We start from the raw sequence: 18,883 nt of genomic DNA, 5'->3' as shown, positions 1-18,883 counted from the left end.
AGGCTTAAAATAACAAATCCATTTCAAACATCTTTATTAACCATATAGACACACTTGTTAAAATTATATTGGATATCAACCCAGGACAACTCCGATATCTAATGGGATCCATTTAACTTGAGTCTGTTTTGACTTGCACACCTGTTGCACATAACATTTTAAAACACAAATACAAGTCTATTTAGTTTGAAAATTCAGCTCATCCTTTGTGTTTGCAGGGTGAGAACAGGAAATTTAAGGCATCTCATCTCATCCCAGCTAATTTAATCTGTTCCTAAAAATACTAATCTTTTTAGTAAAGTTTTCAAAGATGAGCAGTAATCCTCTAGCACCTTACCCCAATGGTCATAGCAATGTATGAACCTAGACAGTGGGCATTAATTGTAATATTGTCATAGCTGATCCAGATTCAGACCTGATTTAATGTTCACATATGGTTCTAAATGGGTAGCTCTATAATAATCAAAGCCAGAAAATCTGGCTTTTTTTTTTCAAAATCCAAGTGGAGATAGATGAATTTTAGAATCCCTACAGCCATTCTGGCTAAGATCAGTCAAGCAACAACTTGCATTCCACAGCACTTTTAACATAGTAAAATGTCCCAAGACATTTCACAAAAAAATTATCAGACAAAATTTGACATGAAGCCATGTAAAGGGTTTTGGGAAGAGGTCCGTCTTGAGGAGAGTCTTGATGGAGGCAAGAAAAGCAGAAAGGAGAGGCAATTTCAGAGCTTGGGGCCTAGCAGCTAAATGGAGCCAGTGGAGAGATGAAGGAAATCAAGAATGCACAAAAGGCCTGAAATGGAGCAATATAGAGTTATGGGAGGGTTTTAATACTAGAGGAGGTTTAAAGATAGAAGGGATAAGGCCACATTGAGATTTGAACATAAGGGTGAGAATTTTGATTTGACTGCTGCTGGAGGGGAAGCTAATATAAGAAGACAGCATAGGGCTGGTGGGTGAGCAGGACTTGGTGCGAGTCAGAACATGGGCCAGCAGAGCTTTGGATGAGCTGAATTTTATGGAGGGTTTAACTGAGCACGGATCTTTAAAGAGACATTCCTGGTCTGTTTGCCAGTTATTTATACTAATAACTTGAGTTAGGACAATCACATTGTTAAGGCCATTAATATTCAGTTTTTATGCAAAAATGGACAGAATTGCAGAACCATAAGACCATAAGACATAGGAGCAGAAATTAGGCCATTTGGCCCATCGAGTCTGCTCTGCCATTCAATCATGGCTGATAAGTTTCTCAACCCCATTCTCCCGCCTTCACCCCATAACCTTTGATCCCCTTACCAATCAAGAACCTATCTATCTCGGTCTTAAATACACTCAATGACCTGGCCTCCACAGCCTTCTGTGGCAATGAATTCCATAGATTCACCACTCTCTGGCTAAAGAAGTTTCTCCTCATCTCTGTTCTAAAAGGTCTTCCCTTTACTCTGAAGCTGTGCCCTTGTGTCCTAGTCTCTCCTACTAATGGAAACATCTTCCCCACGTCCACTCTATCCAGGCCTTTCAGTATTCTGTAAGTTTCAATCAAATCCCCCCTAATCCTTCTAAACTCCATCGATTATAGACCCAAAGTCCTCAAACGTTCCTTATATATTAAGCTTTTCATTCCTGAGATCGTTCTCGTGAACTTCCTCTGGACCCTCTCCAGGGCTAGAACATCCTTCCTGAGGTACGGGGCCCAAAATTGCTCACAATATTATTCTAAATGTGGTCTGACCAGAGCCTTATAAAGCCTCAGCAGCACATCCCTGCTTTTATATTCTAGTCCTCTCGAAATAAATGCCAACATTGCATTTGCCTTCCTAACTACCGACTCAACCTGCAAGTTAACCTTAAGAGAATTCTGGACCAGGACAGCCAAGTCCCTTTGCACTCCAGATTTCTGAATTCTCTCCCTATTTAGAAAATAGTCTATGCCTCTATTCATACACAGAACATACACCAGTAAAAGTCCTGGAAGATCTAATAATCACATTTAAAATGGAATTTAGGTTATTCAGTCATCATAGAAATAGGTCTAAATTATAAATGGACAGAATTACATGTAACCTCCAAAATACCTGCAAAGTCCTGGAATGCCATGTGATGACATTTTACTTATTCAGTCACCTGAGAACATACAGTCAGAAAATTAACTTTGATAGATGTGGTATTTTGTAGTTTTGGATATTAGTGTTTAGCTACGTATTAAATCTTCAATAAAGTCAGGAGTTCAATCAGATCTTTACTGTAGTAACTTTTCTCCAATTCCTCAATCATCCTCTAGCATTTCTGACCAAATGCAGTCCAGTATCCTCTACTGAGTCTGACCAAACTGAGTCCTGTATTCCATCATTAATTTGTTGTATGTGACTATATACATAAATGTCTATTAATGTGATGACAGACACCACTGAGATAGCACTTTATTAAGTAGAACATTAAGGAATTTGGTGGAAGAAGTGGGGGTTGAGCTGTTGGCTTGATTATTCCAAGCCTTTGTGATTAATAATGCTTTGTTGAATTAAGTTTTATAAGCCCAGATTTAATTTGGTTCATTTTGACACTGTACATTGGAAGTTTTGTTACATATTTTTAACTAATATAAAATGTCATTTTTGTTTGCGCATTGTATTGTCTTTCTAGCAATGCCATTTGTATATATGTATACACATTAATGTGCATATAAATTCAATACATAATTAAAATTTAGGTGCTGTAAAAATGTGAATAATATGTTAATGTGATTGATAAATAGCCATTTAATTTAAACTATTGCTAATATTGGTACAAGTGCTTGATAGAAAAATGCTAACAGTGTTTAAACTAGCCACAGTGTTTGTTCTTCAATAAAAAATGTATATTATAAAAGTGAAGTTCCTTAATATTTGATGTGAGATTATCTAAACTCGGTGCCCCTAGAAGTTGCAGTGGCAAAATGCACTGTGCAGTGCTATGAACAGTTTAAACATTGTTTCTGTTTTTGAGTTAGATCGTGTAAAATGAGTTGGCAAATTCAGTTTTTGAGTTGCATTTTGTATAATACCTTCTTGTATTGCTCTAATTAGTATAAAGTGTAACTGAAGGTGTTGGTTTCTCTTTGTATAATAAAAGTAAAAGTTTACATTTTCTAAAAGAAAGCTGTTTTTTTTTGTTTCCCACATAGATATACAAATGCTTTTCTCATGTCATGGCAGATCAAATGAAAGAACATTCCTTGGATCACATGCGATAAAGGCCAAACTGTCATTTGCCTTCCTAATTGCTTGCTGTACCTGCATGATAACATTTTGTTTTTCTTGTACAGGCATACTCAAGGCTCTCTAAACGTTAATATTTAGAAGTTTCAAATCTTCTAAAAAGTATGCTGCTCTTCTATTCTTATGCCCAAAGTGAATAACCCCTCACCTCCACACATTATGCTCTACTGTCACCTTGTTGCCGAAACACTTAACCTATATTTCTTAGCGGTCTTTGCTTCCTCACAGCTTACAATCCCACCTAGCTTTGTATCATCAATAAAATTTGATACGTGACACTCTGTCTCTTCACCGGAGGGTACCCAACACCAGTGTGGTCACTAAGACCAACCAGGCTACATATGCAGTCCAAACAATGACTCTCATTGTCGAGGAGTGTCCCATGACTAAACTTGAAGCCAGGCTTAAAGAACTTCAACTAGCAGCTGGCAGAGGTATTGTCTGGCTCTGTGACCATGCACACACTTTTTAAAAAAAAACTGTAAATGGCTGAGGCCCTAACATTGATCATTTTTTTCATTTGTTCATGGGATGTAAGCTTTGCTGGCTAGGCCAGCATTTATTGCCCATTTCCAATTGCCCTTGAGAAGGTGGTGGTGAGCTGCTTTCTTGAACCGCTACAGTCCATGTGCTGTAGTTATACCCACAATGCTATTAGGGAGAGTTCCAGAATTATGACCCAGCGACAGTGAAGGAATAGTGATATATTTCCAAGTCAGGATGGCGAGTGGCTTGGAGGGGAACTTTCAGGTGGTGGTGTTCCCATGTGTCTGCAGCCCTTGTCCTTTGAGAGGGTAGTAGTTGTGGATTTAGAAATTGCTGCCTAAGGAACCTTGGTGAGTTCCTGCTTTCTTGCAGATGGTACTCACCGATGCCACTGTGTCGGTGGTGGAGGGAGTGAATGATTGTGGATGGGGTGCCAATCAGTGGGCTACTTTGTTCTGGATGGTGTCAAGTTTCGTGAGTGTTGTTGGAGCTGCACTCGTCCAGTCAAGTGGAGAGGATTCCATCACACTCCTGACTTGTAAATGCTGGATATGCTTTGGGGAGTCAGGTGGTGAGTTACTGACTGCAGGATTTCTAGCCTCTGACCAGCAGTATTTATATAGCTAGTCCAGTTCAGGATCTGGTCAATGGTAACCTCTAGGATGGTGATAGTGGGGGATTCAGTGATGGTAATGCCATTGAATGTCAAGGGATAATGGTTAGATTTTCTCTTGTTGGAGATGGTGATTGCCTGGCACTTGTGTGGCAGGAATGTTACTTGCCAGCCCAAGCCTGGATATTGTCCAGGTCTTGCTGCATTTGGACATGGACTGAGGAGTCGCAAATGGTGCTGAATATTTTGCAATCATCCCCACTTCTGACCTTATGATGGAAAGAACGGCATTGAGGAAGCAGCTGAAGATGGTTGGGCCTAGGACTCCACTATTTATAGTCTGCCAACTTGAAAATGCCCTATTTATCCTCACCCTCTGCTTCCTATCCATTAACCGATCCTCCATCTGTGCTAATATAGTACCCCCAACTCCCTAAGCTGTTATCTTATTGAATACCTTTTAAAAATCTAGGTATACTATATCTACTGGCCCCCCCTTTGTCTATCCTAGCAGTTATATCCACAAAAAACTATAATAACTGTCAAGCATAATTTCTCTTTTGTAAAACCATGTTGTCACTGATCATACTCTAATTTTCTAGTTAAAGACTTATTAAATACATTCTAGAATGTATCACTATGTCAGACTAACTGGCCTGTAGTTCCGTTTTCTCCCATGTTCCTTGAATAGCATATTGTACTTGCTAACTTCCAATCCATTGGGAATGTTCTAGAATCAAGGGAATTTTGGAAAATCATAACATGGCATCCTGTATCTTTGCAGCTATCTCTTTTAAACCCTAGTATGTAGGTCAAAGTGTGCTATCTGTCACTGCTCCCTTATTACTACAGTTTTCTTTTTACAATGAAAGCCAGCTCAGGACACAATGTATGAACACAGGAGCTATCAAACCATGGCCTCGGAGTGCCTACAAACCACAACAAATAGAACTCAGGACTGAAACTACAGGACATGTTGTGTGGCACTACCACCGTGCGAAATGGGATAGATTTCAAACAGATCTAGCTACTCAAGACTGGGCATCCATGACGAGTCGTGGGCCATCAGCAGAATTGTACTCAACCACAATCTGTATCCTCATGGCTGAGAGTGCAGGAAGGCATGCCGGAGCAGCACCAAGCATACCTAAAAATGAGGTATCAACCTGGTGAAGCTACAAGGCATGACAACTTGTGTGCCAAACAGCATAAGCAGCAAGTGATAGAGCTAAGCGATTCCACAACCAATGGATCAGATCCAAGCTGTGCAGTCCTGCCGCATCCAGTTGTAAATGGTGCTGCACAATTCAACAACTCACTGGAGGAGGAGGCTCCACAAATGTCCCCATCCTCAAATGGAGGAGCCCAGCACATCAGTGTAAAAGATAAGGCTACAGCATTTGCTACAATCTTCAGCTAGAAGTGCCGAGTGGATGATCCATCTCGGCCTCCTCTGGAGGTCCCCAGCATCACAGATGCCAATCTTCAGCCAATTCGATTCACTCCAAGTGATATTAGGAAACGGCTGAAGGAACTGGATACTGCAAAGGCTATGGGTCCTGACAATATTCCAGCAAAAATACTGAAGACTTGTGCTCCAGAGCTTGCCACACACCTAGCCAAGCTGTTCCAGTACAGCTACAACACTGGCATCTACCTGGCTATGTGGAAATTTGCCCAGGTATGCCCTGTAGTCATAAAGCAGAACATATCCAACCTGGCCAATTACCACCCCATCAGTCCATTGTCAGTAAAGTGATGGAAGGGGTCATCAACAGTGCTATTAACTGGCAATTGCTTAACAATATCCTGCTCACTGATGCTCAGTTTGGGTTCTGCCAGAGCCACACAGCTCCTGACCTAATTACAGTCCTGGTTCAAATATGGACAAAAACTGAACTCCAGAGGTGAGGTGAGAGTGACTGCCCTTGATGTCAAGGCAGCATTTAACCAAGTGTGGCATCAAGGCATCCCAGCAAAATTGGAGTCAATGGGGATAAGGGGGGAAACCCTCTGCTGGTTGGAGTCATACCTAGCACAAAGGAACATGGCTGTGGTTGTTGGAGGTCAATCATCTCAGTTCCAGGACATAACTGCAGGAGTTCCTCAGGGTAGTGTCTTACACCCAACAATCTTCATCTGCTTCATCAATGACCTTCCTTCCATCATAAGGTCAAAAGTGGGGATGTTTGCTGATAATTGTATAATGTTCAGCAGCATTCGTGACTCCTCAGATACTGAAGCAGTCCACGTCCAAAGGCAGCAAGACCTGGACAATATCCAGGCTTGGGCTGACAAGTGGCAAGTAACATTCACGCCACACAAGTGCCAGGCAATGACCATCTCCAACAAGAAAGAATCTAACCATCGTCCCATGACATTCAATGGCATTACTATCGCTGAATCCCCCACTATCAACATCGTGGAGGTTATCATTGACCAGAAACTGAACTGGGCTAGCCATATAAATAGCGTGGTTACAAAAGGGGGTCAGAGGCTAGGAATCCTGCAGCAAGTAACTCACCTCTTGATTCCCCAAAGCCTGTCCACCATCTACAAGGCACAAGTCAGGAGTTTGATGGAATACTCTCCACTTTCCTAGATGAGTGCAGCTCCAAGAACACTCAAGAAGCTGGACTCCATCCAATACAAAGCAGCCTACTTGATTCCACAAACATTCACTCCCTCCATCATCACCGAACAGTAGCAGTAGTGTGTACCATCTACAAGATGTACTGCAGAAACTCACCAAATCTCCTCAGGCAGCACCTTCCAAATCCAAGACCGCTACCATCTAGATCTACAAGGGCATCAGAGACATGGCAACACCACCATCTGGAAGTTCCCCTCCAAGCCACTCACCATCCTAATTTAGAAATATATCGCTGTTCCATCACTGTCGCTGCGTCAAAATCCTGGAACTTCCTCCCTAACAGCACTGTGGGTGTACCTACACCACAACGACTGCAGCGGTTCAAGGAGACAGCTCAGCACCACATTCTCAAGGGCAATTAGGGATGGTAATAAATGCTGGCCTAGCCAGCAAAGCCCATATTTATAACTTAATTTTAAAAATGTTATGACGTGACAGGTGATGTGTGCCAGGTGGACCAAATCCATAAGGGAAACTTTGCCACAACGGTTTTGCAATTTGTATTTATTACAAGATGTGTGCATTGAATTCGGAAGTAGAGTCCACTAAGACCTTTAGAGATGTTAAAAATTAATATTTTATTAACAAAAGAAGATTTCAAGCACATACATAAGTTTACAGCTACTTAATACTATAACAAAGCCTAAAATTCTAACTCTTAATTAACTTGACTCCCAACTATGCACCCCCTTTAAGCAACAGTCCAAAATAGATTTTACATTTAAAAAGCAAGCCAGCAAGTTACCACAGCACCCACTCAACAGTGGAATTCCAAAGGCTCTTCTCCAACTTTAGTTACTTTGCACAACAGACTTTTGCAAAAATGACTGGAGGCTTCCTGAAGGCTGTTTCACACACTCCTGTTAGATCTTACATGGCCCCCCAACATGGTCTTTCATTCCCCATTACATATGTTTCTCTCTCTTTAATCTGTAAATTCTATTGTTCCACATAGCTTTGCAAATTTACTTTTCCCATAAAAAAATCTTTAATGTTGCCAATATGACATCTTTCCTTTTGGTAAAAATAAACACACTGCTTGGCCTTGCTTATCTTGCCAGTTGTAAACACCCTGCCATCCCTTTGAAATCCAAACAACTCCTTCACTTATCCCTTGAGAATGCAAAAATGCAAATTTCCTTCACACCTTATATGCTAAGTCCTCATCCATGTTTACTCATTCGCATTTCAAGTACATTTCTATACCTAACTCCTTTTGATAATTTCAAGCTTGCAGTCTAGCTGACGCCAATTCAATTAAATCACACACAGACAGAAACATCTACACACACCCATAAACCTACTTTACAATAAACCACAACAATATTATGAAAAATATTCTAGTTTCATAAGAAAAAGTACATCCGAATTATTTCTCCAGTAAGTGGAAGATAGTTACATAACACAAATTATGTGCATCATATCAATCCCAGTCACTTACAGCAATAAATGATTAATGGGGGAATTATTCCCATTCTGGCCTGTACTCATGGTGCCAACTATATGCAGCCAAGTAAAAGTGCAGGAGTACTTTTGAAATGTGGTTCTAATTACATATTAGTGATTCTCTGAGTGCAGGTATCCCATAAAAATAATGAAACACTCAGGGTCCCCCAACCAATCTCTGAAAGACATCATGAATTACCCAAAGAAAGTGTGCTTCATGCAGAAATAATTTTTATTACCACATACCAATAGAAATAGTATGTTAGAAAGAGAAAAAATAAGAGAAATTCACGACTCCTCTCACAGGACCCCTGTTTTAAAACCTATAGGCTATGAGGACCACTCAAGTGTCTTCTGAGTTAAGATTTTTTTGCAAGTTCTCCAAATACATTTTATTACAACTTTTCAATTTCAGAACAATATCCCTTCAGAAAAAGTGCAATAATTACAGCTGTAAGAAAACCTTTGCAAACAAAAAACATCATATTCTGCAAAAGGGTAAATGGAACTCAACGACCCATAAAAGGTCTTATAAATGACAAAATTATGATGATGAATTTGTCTTCAATATTTATTAAAATTATCCACACCCAGGTCCCAGTTAATTGATCACATTTGGGATGCTATAACTAGCTTCAGTATTACCAGCTAGGGAGGGGGAAATCAAAATTTTGAAGATGTCCTCCTCAGATTGCTACACAGTGCCCCCCGAATTGTGTATGAATTCACTATCTAGGCTTACATTAAATGACCACTTTATGAAGAAACCAGAGGACTGTTGTTGCCTCCAGTATAGAAGAAAGTAAGCTGGAGTGGGGAAAAGGAACCGAAAATATTGCACTTCCCACTAAATAAAATACAATTTTAATGGAAACTATCATTTAATGATCTGCACTGGAACTTCTTGCAAAGACTTTATAGCTTGAAGAAACCCTCTTCAGGTTTACATAAATAAAGAGCACGTAATCTTGAAATTTCTGAATTACATCTAGGTATAATACAGTGGATTTGTTTTATCTTTCAGCAGGTTTATGGCTGTTATAAATTGCACAATTGTTTCCTATTTATTCTCCAGTGTACTTCTCTAACAACAGAAAGGTAATATCAATTTTTCAAGCATCATGTAAAAGGTCTCACAGTTTTCCAGGAGAATAATTTGACTTGTAAAATTCAAAGTCTCATAAGTAAGCTTTAGCACTGAGACATAAAATATCAAGCTATGACATATTGTACAGGACTAGGCACTATGAAGTCTGGGATTTTAGAAAATTCATTAGAATTTCTTCTCTTTTCTGATCAAATTTGTGTGCAGTTTCTTCAACAACTGCATTAACATCACCACACAGCTTTATTGGATTGCCTTGGAAAGTGACACGTCGAAGATCCTCCAAAAGCACAATTTTAAGCTTGTTAAGTTCTTCAGACAGTAACTTCATATTACATTTTGATAGTTTTTTATCTAGAAGACATAATTTTACTATATGAGAATTATTGTGAAAACAAAACACTAACACTATCCAGATTTTGGAAAGTGCTAAAAGATGAATTTAAAGGATTCCCAAATTCTGGCAGGACTTGAGTTCTGCTAAAATTGAACTAACACATTTCCTATGTATTTTTTTTGTCTGCCGTTAAGTGCTATAACAGCAAAAAAAAACATTGCAGTTACAGTACTTTTTTTTGTTTGTTCGTGAGATGTGAGCATCGCTGGAAAGTCTAACATTTATTGCCCATCCCTCATTGCCCTTGAGAAACTGGTCGTGAATCATCTTCTTGAACCACTGCACTCCACATGGTGTAGGTATGCCCACAGTGCTGTTAGGGAGGTAGCTCTAGGATTTTAAACCATCTGTTAAAATATTATCTAAAGCAAAAGATACTAGGGGGATGTGAACAAGAATTATTTTTACACAGCAAATGATAATGGGCTGGAACTTGCTGCCCGCGAAGCAGGTGGAAACTGCAATGATCAATAATTTCAAAAGGAAATTGGATAGGCACTGGAGGAAAATAAACTTATAAGGCTATGGGGATATAGTCAGGGATTGGGACTGATTGAATTGCCCTACAGAGAGCTGGCATGGACTTGATAGGTTGAATTGCATCTTTCTATGCCATAATGACTATCTCACAAGTGGTTACTTCTTGTTCTGTTAATTTACCTAAGTTACAAAATTAGAATGTAAATGTGTTATACAAAAGCACCAGCTTAAAAATGCCAGTTAGAACAAAAAATACATGTGAAGTTCCCCATGTAGTTCGATAAATAAATGCACAGTATGGGGCAATACACACCAGGAAGGTGGCAATTCAGAGCCTAGTCCTTTTAAAAAAAAATCTTCAGGATGTGGGCAGTGGAGGTAATGCAGGCATTTATTGCCCATCTCTACTTGCCCTTGAGAAGGTGGTGACGGGTTATTTTCTTGAACCACTGCGGTCTATGTAATGAAAGGACTCCCATAGGGATTTACAGATTTTTACCCACTGACAATAAAGAATGGTGATATCTGTCCAATCATTTCCTGTTTTAATTTCAGATGGCCTGTGGCTGCAGTTTATTTTGTTCTTTCTCCAATTTCCTTCATTTCTTTTCTTTTGTGGGCCTCTCTCGTGGATTTTCACTGTTTTGGCTATTTTCGTTATTTTGTCTTTCCATTGCCTCACTGAAATCATCTCTTATATCTTGGAAACTTTTTCAATAAGCACATTGACAGGTTTTCAACCCAGTAACTTCCTCTCTGTATTTGGAAATCTATTGTTTTTCTCCCTTTCTGCTTTATTTTCTCCAGTCCTGTTATCATGCTTGCTTATCTTTTCATTTCTGACAAGGAGTTATTCATGAAACGATACCCTCTCTTTTCCATTACAGATTGGTTAACTGCTATGTAATTCCAGCAATTTTTATTTTTGGCTGATGTTTACTAGATTATCACGATGTAGGTAAAAATGTCCCCAATGGATTGAAACTGCATTATGTGATTAGTTTAAAAAAAGTTTGCATGCAAATTCCCAGTAGTTTTAAGCTGATTAAAATAAGGAATTATATTGCTTAAAAGTATTTCAGTCCCTTAAATGTGCAATGCAACATTTTAAAGAGGGTTTAGCCAGAATAGTTTATTACAATTTTTAAAGTTTATTGATAACACTGCAGCAGAAAAACAGGCCATTCGGTCCAACTTGTCTATGTCGACATTTATGCTCCACACGAGCCTCCTCCCACACCTTTTCATTTAACCCTATCAGCACATCCTTCTAATCCTTTCTCCCTCATGTGCTTACCTAGCTTCCCCTCAAATGCATCAATGGTATTTGCCTCAGTTATGTCTTGTGGTGGTGCATTTCAGACGGAGAATAGTTAAGTGGGGGACAGCTAACTTCAATGGGGCAAGAATGGAACCGGGCTGGATAGACTGGAATCAAAGGTTGGCAGAAAAAACTGTAGTTGAACAATGGGCTACCTTCAAAGAAGAAATGGATCAAGCATAGTCAAGGTATATTCTCTCAAAAGGGAAGGGTAGAGCAAACAAATCCAGAGCTCCCTGATGAAGGAGATAGAAGTTAAGAAGAAAATGTGTGCTTATGATAGGTGTCAGGTAGAAGATACAATTGACAACCAAGTAGAATACAGAAGGTTCAGAGGGAAGGTGAAAAAGCAAATAAGAGAAGCAAAGAGGAGTTATGAGAAAAGACTGACAGCCAACATAAAGGGGAATCCTCAAGTCTTCTATTGGCACCCAAGTAGTAAGAGGGTGGTAAAAAGAGGAGTAGGCTGATTAGGGACCAAAAAGGGGATTTACACATGGAGGCAGGAGGCATGGCTGAGGTGTTAAATGAATACTTTGCATCTGTCTTTACCAAGGAAGCAGATGCTACACCGGCCACGGTAACAGAGGAAACTCTTGTCACTAGAAGGGTTCAAAATTGATAAGGAGGAAGAGTTGGATAAACTTAAAGTTGACAAGGCACCAGGACCGGATGAAATGCATCCAAAGGATATTGAAGTATAGAAGGAAACTGCAGGGGCACTGGCCATAATCTTTCCATCTTCCCTAGACTCAAGGGAGGTGCCAAAGGAGTGGACAATTGCAAACATTACTTGTTTAAAAGAGTTTGTGACGTTAAGCCCAGCAATTACAGACCAGTCAGTTTAACTTCAGTGGTGGGGAACCTTCTTGAAACAATTATTCAGTATAGAGTTAAAAGTGTCTTGGAAAAATGTGGGTTGATTAGGAAGAGCCAGCATGGATTTCTAAAGGAGAAATCATGTTTAACTAACTTGGAGTTTTTTGAAGAGGTAACAGAGAGGGCTGATGAGGGTAATGCTGTTGATGTAGTGTACATGGACTTTCAAAAAGCATTCGATACAGTGCCACACAACAGACATGTGAGAAAAGTTATAGCTCATGGAATAAAAAGGACAGTAGCAATGTTGATACAAAATTGGCTGAGTAATAAGAAACAGAGGGTAATGTTCAATGGATATTTTTTGGGCTGGAGGAAGGTTTGTAGTGGAGTTCCCCAGGGTCGGTATTGGGACTTTTGCTTTTCCTGATATATATTAATAATCTAGATCTTGGTATGCATGGGACAATTTCAAAGTTTGCGGATGATATGAAACTTGGAAGCACTGTAAACTGTGACTGTGAGGAGGACAGTATAGAACTTCAAAAGGACATAGACAGGTTGGTGGAGTGAGCAAATAGGTGGCAAATGAAGTTCAGTGCAGAGAAGTGTGAGGTGATGCATTTTGATAGGAAGATGGAGAAACAATATAAAATAAGGGATACAATTCTTAAGGGGTGCAGGGACAGGGGGACCTGGGTGTATGTATATGTGCATAGAGCATTGAAGGCGGCAGGACAGCTGGAGAAAGCAGTTAATAAAGCATACAGTATCCTGGGCTTTATTAATAGGGGCAAAGAGTACAAGAACAGGGAGATTATGCTGAGCTTATATAAGACACTAGTTAGAGCTGAGCTGGAATATTGTGTACAGTTCTAGGCACCACACTATAGGAAGGATGTGAACACATTGGAGAAAGTGCAGAAGAGGTTTATCAGGATGGTTCCAGGGATGAGAAGATAGATTGGAGATGTTGCGACCGTTTTTCTTGGAGAGGAGAAGGCTAAGAGGAGATTTGATAGAGATATTCAAAATTACGAAGGGGCTGTATACAGTAGATAGGGAGAAACTATTCCTGCTCGTAAAGGAATCAAGAACAAGAGGGCACAGATTTAAAGTGTTTTGTAAAAGAAGCAAATGTGACGAGAGTAAAAACCTTTTCACACAGCAAGTGGTTCGAATCTGGAATGCACTGCCTGGTAGTGTGGTGGAGGCAGGTTCAATCCAGGCATTCAAAAGGGTATTAGATGATTATTTGAATGGAAACAATGTGCAAGGATGCAGGGAAAAGGCAGGAGAATGGCAACAAGTCATAAAGCTCATTTGGAGAGCCGATGCAGACACAATGGGCCGAATGGCCTCCTTCTGCGCTGTAACATTGTGTGATTCTTATTACTCTTTGATGAGAAGTTTTTTCCTGAATTTCTTATTTGATTTGTTAGTGACTATCCTACATTTATGACCTCTAGTTTCAAACTTCCCCAACAAGTCGAGATATTTTCTCCACATTGATCTTATCAAACCCTTTTGTAATCATAAGGATCTATATCAGGGCACCCCCTAGCCTTTTATGGAGAAAATAGTCCTAGCCTGTTGCACCTTTCCTGATAAGTGCATCCTTTCAGTTCTGACATCCTTGTATTTTTGCACCTTTTCCAGTGCCTCCAAATCTTTTTTATAATATGGAGACCAGAACTGTGCACAGGACGTCAGTGTGGTGTAATGTGGATTCTATACGAGTTTAACTCCTTAGCTTATCAATTCTACCCTTATATATAAAAAAAAACATAGCGTTTGGTTTACTTTTTTATGGCTTTATTAAGCTGTGTTGCTACTTTTAGTGATTTGTGTATCTGTACTCCTAAATCCCTTTGCTCTTTACCCCATTTAGACTCCTATTATCCAAGACTCCTTAATCTTTGTACCAAAATGTACCACCATACGCTATATTGAAATTCATTTACCAAATACACATATATTCTGAAAGTTTGCTACTGACTTTCATCACATTCTTATTTGGTATTAACTACATCCCCCAATTTAGTGTCATGTTAATTATGAATTTGCACTTCTGATTTGAGTCAAAATTGCTAATGTAAATTGTGAACAACTGTGGTCCCAACACTGGTCCCTGTGGAATACCACTTCACAGCAGTCTTGAGTAGTTGCCTAAACCCCTTCTCTCAGTTTTCTGCTTTGTCGCCAGCTTGATATCTATCCTGCTACCTGTCCCGACCCCACGTTTTGACTTCACTATGCAATACTTTATTGAAGGCCTTTTGAAAATACAATACCAACAATAAATAAATGACAGTTTTTGAGTATTCATAGTATATTAGTTGTACCTTTCGCAGTTTTCATCGACTGGGATACCAAACGACGGATGGCTTGATCAGCCTGATGAAGAACATTTGCTGCACAAATGGCACGATCTATCTCCTAGGTAATAGCCAAAAACAGATATTTTAAAGTTTGCATAAATCAATGCAAACAATCATTATTGGATTAATTAAATGCTTGAAACTTAGAATTAAACCTGAGCTGGTAGATGTGCCTAAAATATCATCGTACTTGTTCGATACATGCACATTTGCATTTGCAATCAAAACAGTTTCAGCTCCCAGGCAATTATTAATTTGAGGTGTAAAGAAAAATGAATGCATTGAAGATCAGTAACACACCTTTAATTGTTCGAATATGGATAAAATGGATATGGGTCTGGGAATACTTCTCATTCAAATACATAACTTTGTGTTACTATCTATAATTGCCATGTGTTAATGGTGACCAATTCATGAAAATTGGCTATGCAGAACACAGTTCAGTTCATACAATTTTATCTGGTATTGTTTCGGGGAAATATATATTAGGAGAGTATTATCTTTAAACAAAACAGTGCAGCCTTTGAGATTACCTACTTTTCTGCACTGTGTAGTGTCTATGTAAAAAAATGTAGAGAGAAGGACTTCCAAATGAATTACTTACACCTTATCATAAAGCTAAATATAGACAATGATAACTTTCCAAATTCAGGAAATGATAGATTTGTAACTAACTTCCGTCAGGAGTAAGATTAGGTTGTCAGTTGCTGTTTCTGAATTTCATTCAATTCTCTTCCCTCAGCTCGTTCCTCCAAAGCAACTGAAATTCCCCCTATGATGGCATTGAATTTCCTCTTAAACAATTGTAATATTTTGCCTCCAACTCCCTTATATAGAAGGCCATTCTAATTATCAATCAATCTTTGTGTAAAGACGTGCTTCCTGACAACAGTTAAGAACTAGCCTTTTACTAGCTTATTTCTATGTTGCATAATCCAATAGCCATGGTTTAACTTGAAACAGTGCTCTGAATTTGACTTTTCTATTCTACTTAATATTTTATTTAAATCATTTGCTTCCTTTCAAGCTTGAAAACTCTGTTTTTTAACCTTGTTTTCATAACTCAGTCCTCTGACACTGGTTATCAGCCTAGATTATGAGAACAACTTCTACCTGAAACAGGGGCGAGGTCAGCAGAGTTGCAATGCAGTGCAACTGAAGTCAATTTTTATGTTCAGGCTTCATTTAAATGCCACTGGCAAACTGTGGACACCCTATGATACTGTTGGAGCTAACTGGTTGTAGGAGGGCAATAGATCACGTTCCTCCTAGGCTGAGTAGGACAGTAGATCAGGTGTGGTAGGGTTGGGGTACAGCTGATTCCAGAGGGGGTCAACCACAGATTGACAGTGACCTGCAATAATTTTGTGCAGCCAGGAGGGAAAATTCTCCCAAACAAATTGTTGGGCCTTTTCCTGAGGACAGCTGGTTAGGCCGTTTAATGATTGGTGCCAGCTAACGGTGTATGTAGTGTATGTTCCAACAATTTGTACCTGAAGGTTGCAATCGGTGTCCTGTGACTGGCAGCATCCTACTAGAAACAGGTGAGTGTGTGCTATTTTCCTATATACTTGCCCATCTGAAACTTGTATCAAGTGAGTACTTAGCATTAAGAGGACAATCCAGTGCTCCCCTGATTTTCAACTGCTGGTAACCTGTTTTTTAGTCAACAAATGCATTTTCAGCAGCTGAAAATCATTCCCCAACATCGCTTACATTACCTATTACAAAGACAACAAAATTTTTAACAAGTGAATTCTGCTTACAGGAGTACTTTTAAAAATAACATCTTCCAGTTTTAATGAAAGACCATTCACTGTTTATTCCTCCAGAGATGCTACCTGACATGTTGACTGCTTCCAGAATTTTCTGCTTTCATTTCAGTCTTCCAGCATAGATTTTTGTCAACATTGACATTACAAACTGTACAGAAATAAATGCTTCTATTATAGACTTTCCCACTTAAAATCAGTGGAGTGCACCTTTTTTGTTCAAATAATGAATTCCAACTGGGCTCTACAGTGAAGCCTTTCCAAAGGTTATTATTAAAAGCAATGACACAAGAAACATTCTTTAGTTCTACCTACATTCTCGCTCATGTGCCACATTTAAAAACTACAACTTTATTTAGGATACACATTAAACTATATAAACCATTGCATTTACCTTTTGTTCAACATTTTCTTCAAATGGCTTCTCTGGATTTTCTAAAGAAACATCAAGTAGTTCAAACACCTTCTGGCTGTCAAACATGAATGAATGTTAAAGTGAAAGCAGACAGTGAATGTAACGTTGCTGTATCTAACCCTGCTTTAGACTTTAACCTACATTGTTTAAAAAATGACATGACAGTTTTTTGGCGTTTTATTAGAATTAATATTCCTTAGCCATTATTTACACTCAGAAGTGTCTGAGAAGGAACTAACATTGTAAAAATTATGAACAAGAAATGCCAGAAACACTTAGCAGGTCTGGCAGCATCTGTGGAGATCTGTTCATAGATGGTGCCAACCTGCTTGAGTGTTTCTAGCATTTTCTGTTTTAACTTCAGCTTTCCAGCACCTGCATTATTTTGATTTTGTAAAAAATACATCCCGACATAGATATTACTTTGTTTTCAAAGTTCTGTTTTCCTCTTTTTAAAATATCCTAATTTTATCCTACCTTCCCAAAAACATTGATTCCTTGCTTGTTTAAGATTTTACTGCATTTGTTGCCCTTTGGTACCTCATCCAAGTGGCCTTGATAATGATAATGATCAGTGAGGTCTGATCACACTCCCTTTCTTCAAATGTTGTTGATTATTAGATCAAGAGTGGAAACTCTAGCTAGTTGGATCCATCTCAGCCTCCTCTTGAGATCCCCAACATCACAGATGCCAGTCTTCAGCCAATTTGTATCATGATATCAAGAAATGGCTGAAGGCACTGACTACTGCAAAGGCTATGGGCCCCTGACAACATGCCAGACTTGTGCTTCAGAACTAGCAGCAACCTTAGCCAAGCTGGTTCAGTACAGCTACAACACTGGCATCTATCTGGCAATGTGGAAAATTGCCAAGCTATTGACCTGTCCACAAAAAGCAGGACAAATCCAACCTGGCCAATTACTGCCCATCAGTCTATTCTCAATATCATCAAAGTGATGGAAGTTAACATTGACAGTGCTATCAAGCAGCACTTACAAAGCAATAACCTGCTCACCAATGCTCAGAACCACTTGGCTCCTGACCTCATTACAGCTTTGGTCCAAACATGGATAAAAGAGGTGAGGTGAGAGTGACTGCCTTTAACATCAAGACAGCACTTGACCAAGCGTGGCATTAAGGAACACCAGCAATATTCAGTCAATGGGAATCAGGAGGAAAACTCTCCACTGATTGAGGTCATACCTAGCACAAAGGAAGATGGGTGTAGTTGTTGGAGACCAATTTTATCAGTCCCGGAACAATGTTGCAGTGGTTCCTCAGGGTGGTGCCCTTCTTCAGCTGCTTCATCAATAACACTGTTCCATCATAAGGTCGGAAGTGGGGATGTTTGCTGACAATTGCATAGTGTTCAGAACCATTTTTGACTCCTCAGATACTGAGCAGTCTATGTCCAAATGCAGCATGGCCTGGACAACATTCAGGCTCGGGTTGAAAAGTGGGAAGTAACAGTCATGCTACACAAGTGCCAGGCATTGACCATCTCCAACAAGTGAGAATCTAACCATCGCCCTTGACGTTCAATGGCACTACCATTGCTGAATCCCCCACTATCAACATCCTGGGAGTTATCCTTAACCAGAAACATAACTGAACCAATTATATAAATACTGTGGCTACAAGTGGAGGTCATTGGCTGGGAATTTGCAGCATGTAGCTCACCACCTGTCAACTTAAAGTCTGTTCACCAGCCACAAGGCAGTGTGATAGAATA

General features: G+C 39.4%; 1 protein-coding gene across 1 annotated transcript in view; it reads right to left on the bottom strand.

Moving 5' to 3' along the window:
* Positions 1-7,573: 7,573 nt before the first annotated feature.
* LOC121289662 (L-seryl-tRNA(Sec) kinase-like) overlaps positions 7,574-18,883 on the bottom strand; it is a 33,736-nt gene continuing 22,426 nt past the window's right edge. The window contains exons 7-9 of the mRNA XM_041209288.1: positions 17,130-17,205; positions 14,928-15,021; positions 7,574-9,919 (exon numbers count right to left, since the gene is read on the bottom strand). Coding sequence (XP_041065222.1) covers positions 9,705-9,919; positions 14,928-15,021; positions 17,130-17,205 — 385 coding nt within the window. The 3' untranslated portion in view covers positions 7,574-9,704. The remainder of the gene's footprint in view (positions 9,920-14,927; positions 15,022-17,129; positions 17,206-18,883) is intronic.

The sequence above is a fragment of the Carcharodon carcharias genome, chromosome 17, assembly GCF_017639515.1.
Source record: "Carcharodon carcharias isolate sCarCar2 chromosome 17, sCarCar2.pri, whole genome shotgun sequence".
Lineage (NCBI taxonomy): Eukaryota > Metazoa > Chordata > Chondrichthyes > Lamniformes > Lamnidae > Carcharodon > Carcharodon carcharias.
This window is presented reverse-complemented; position numbering and strand designations above follow the sequence as displayed.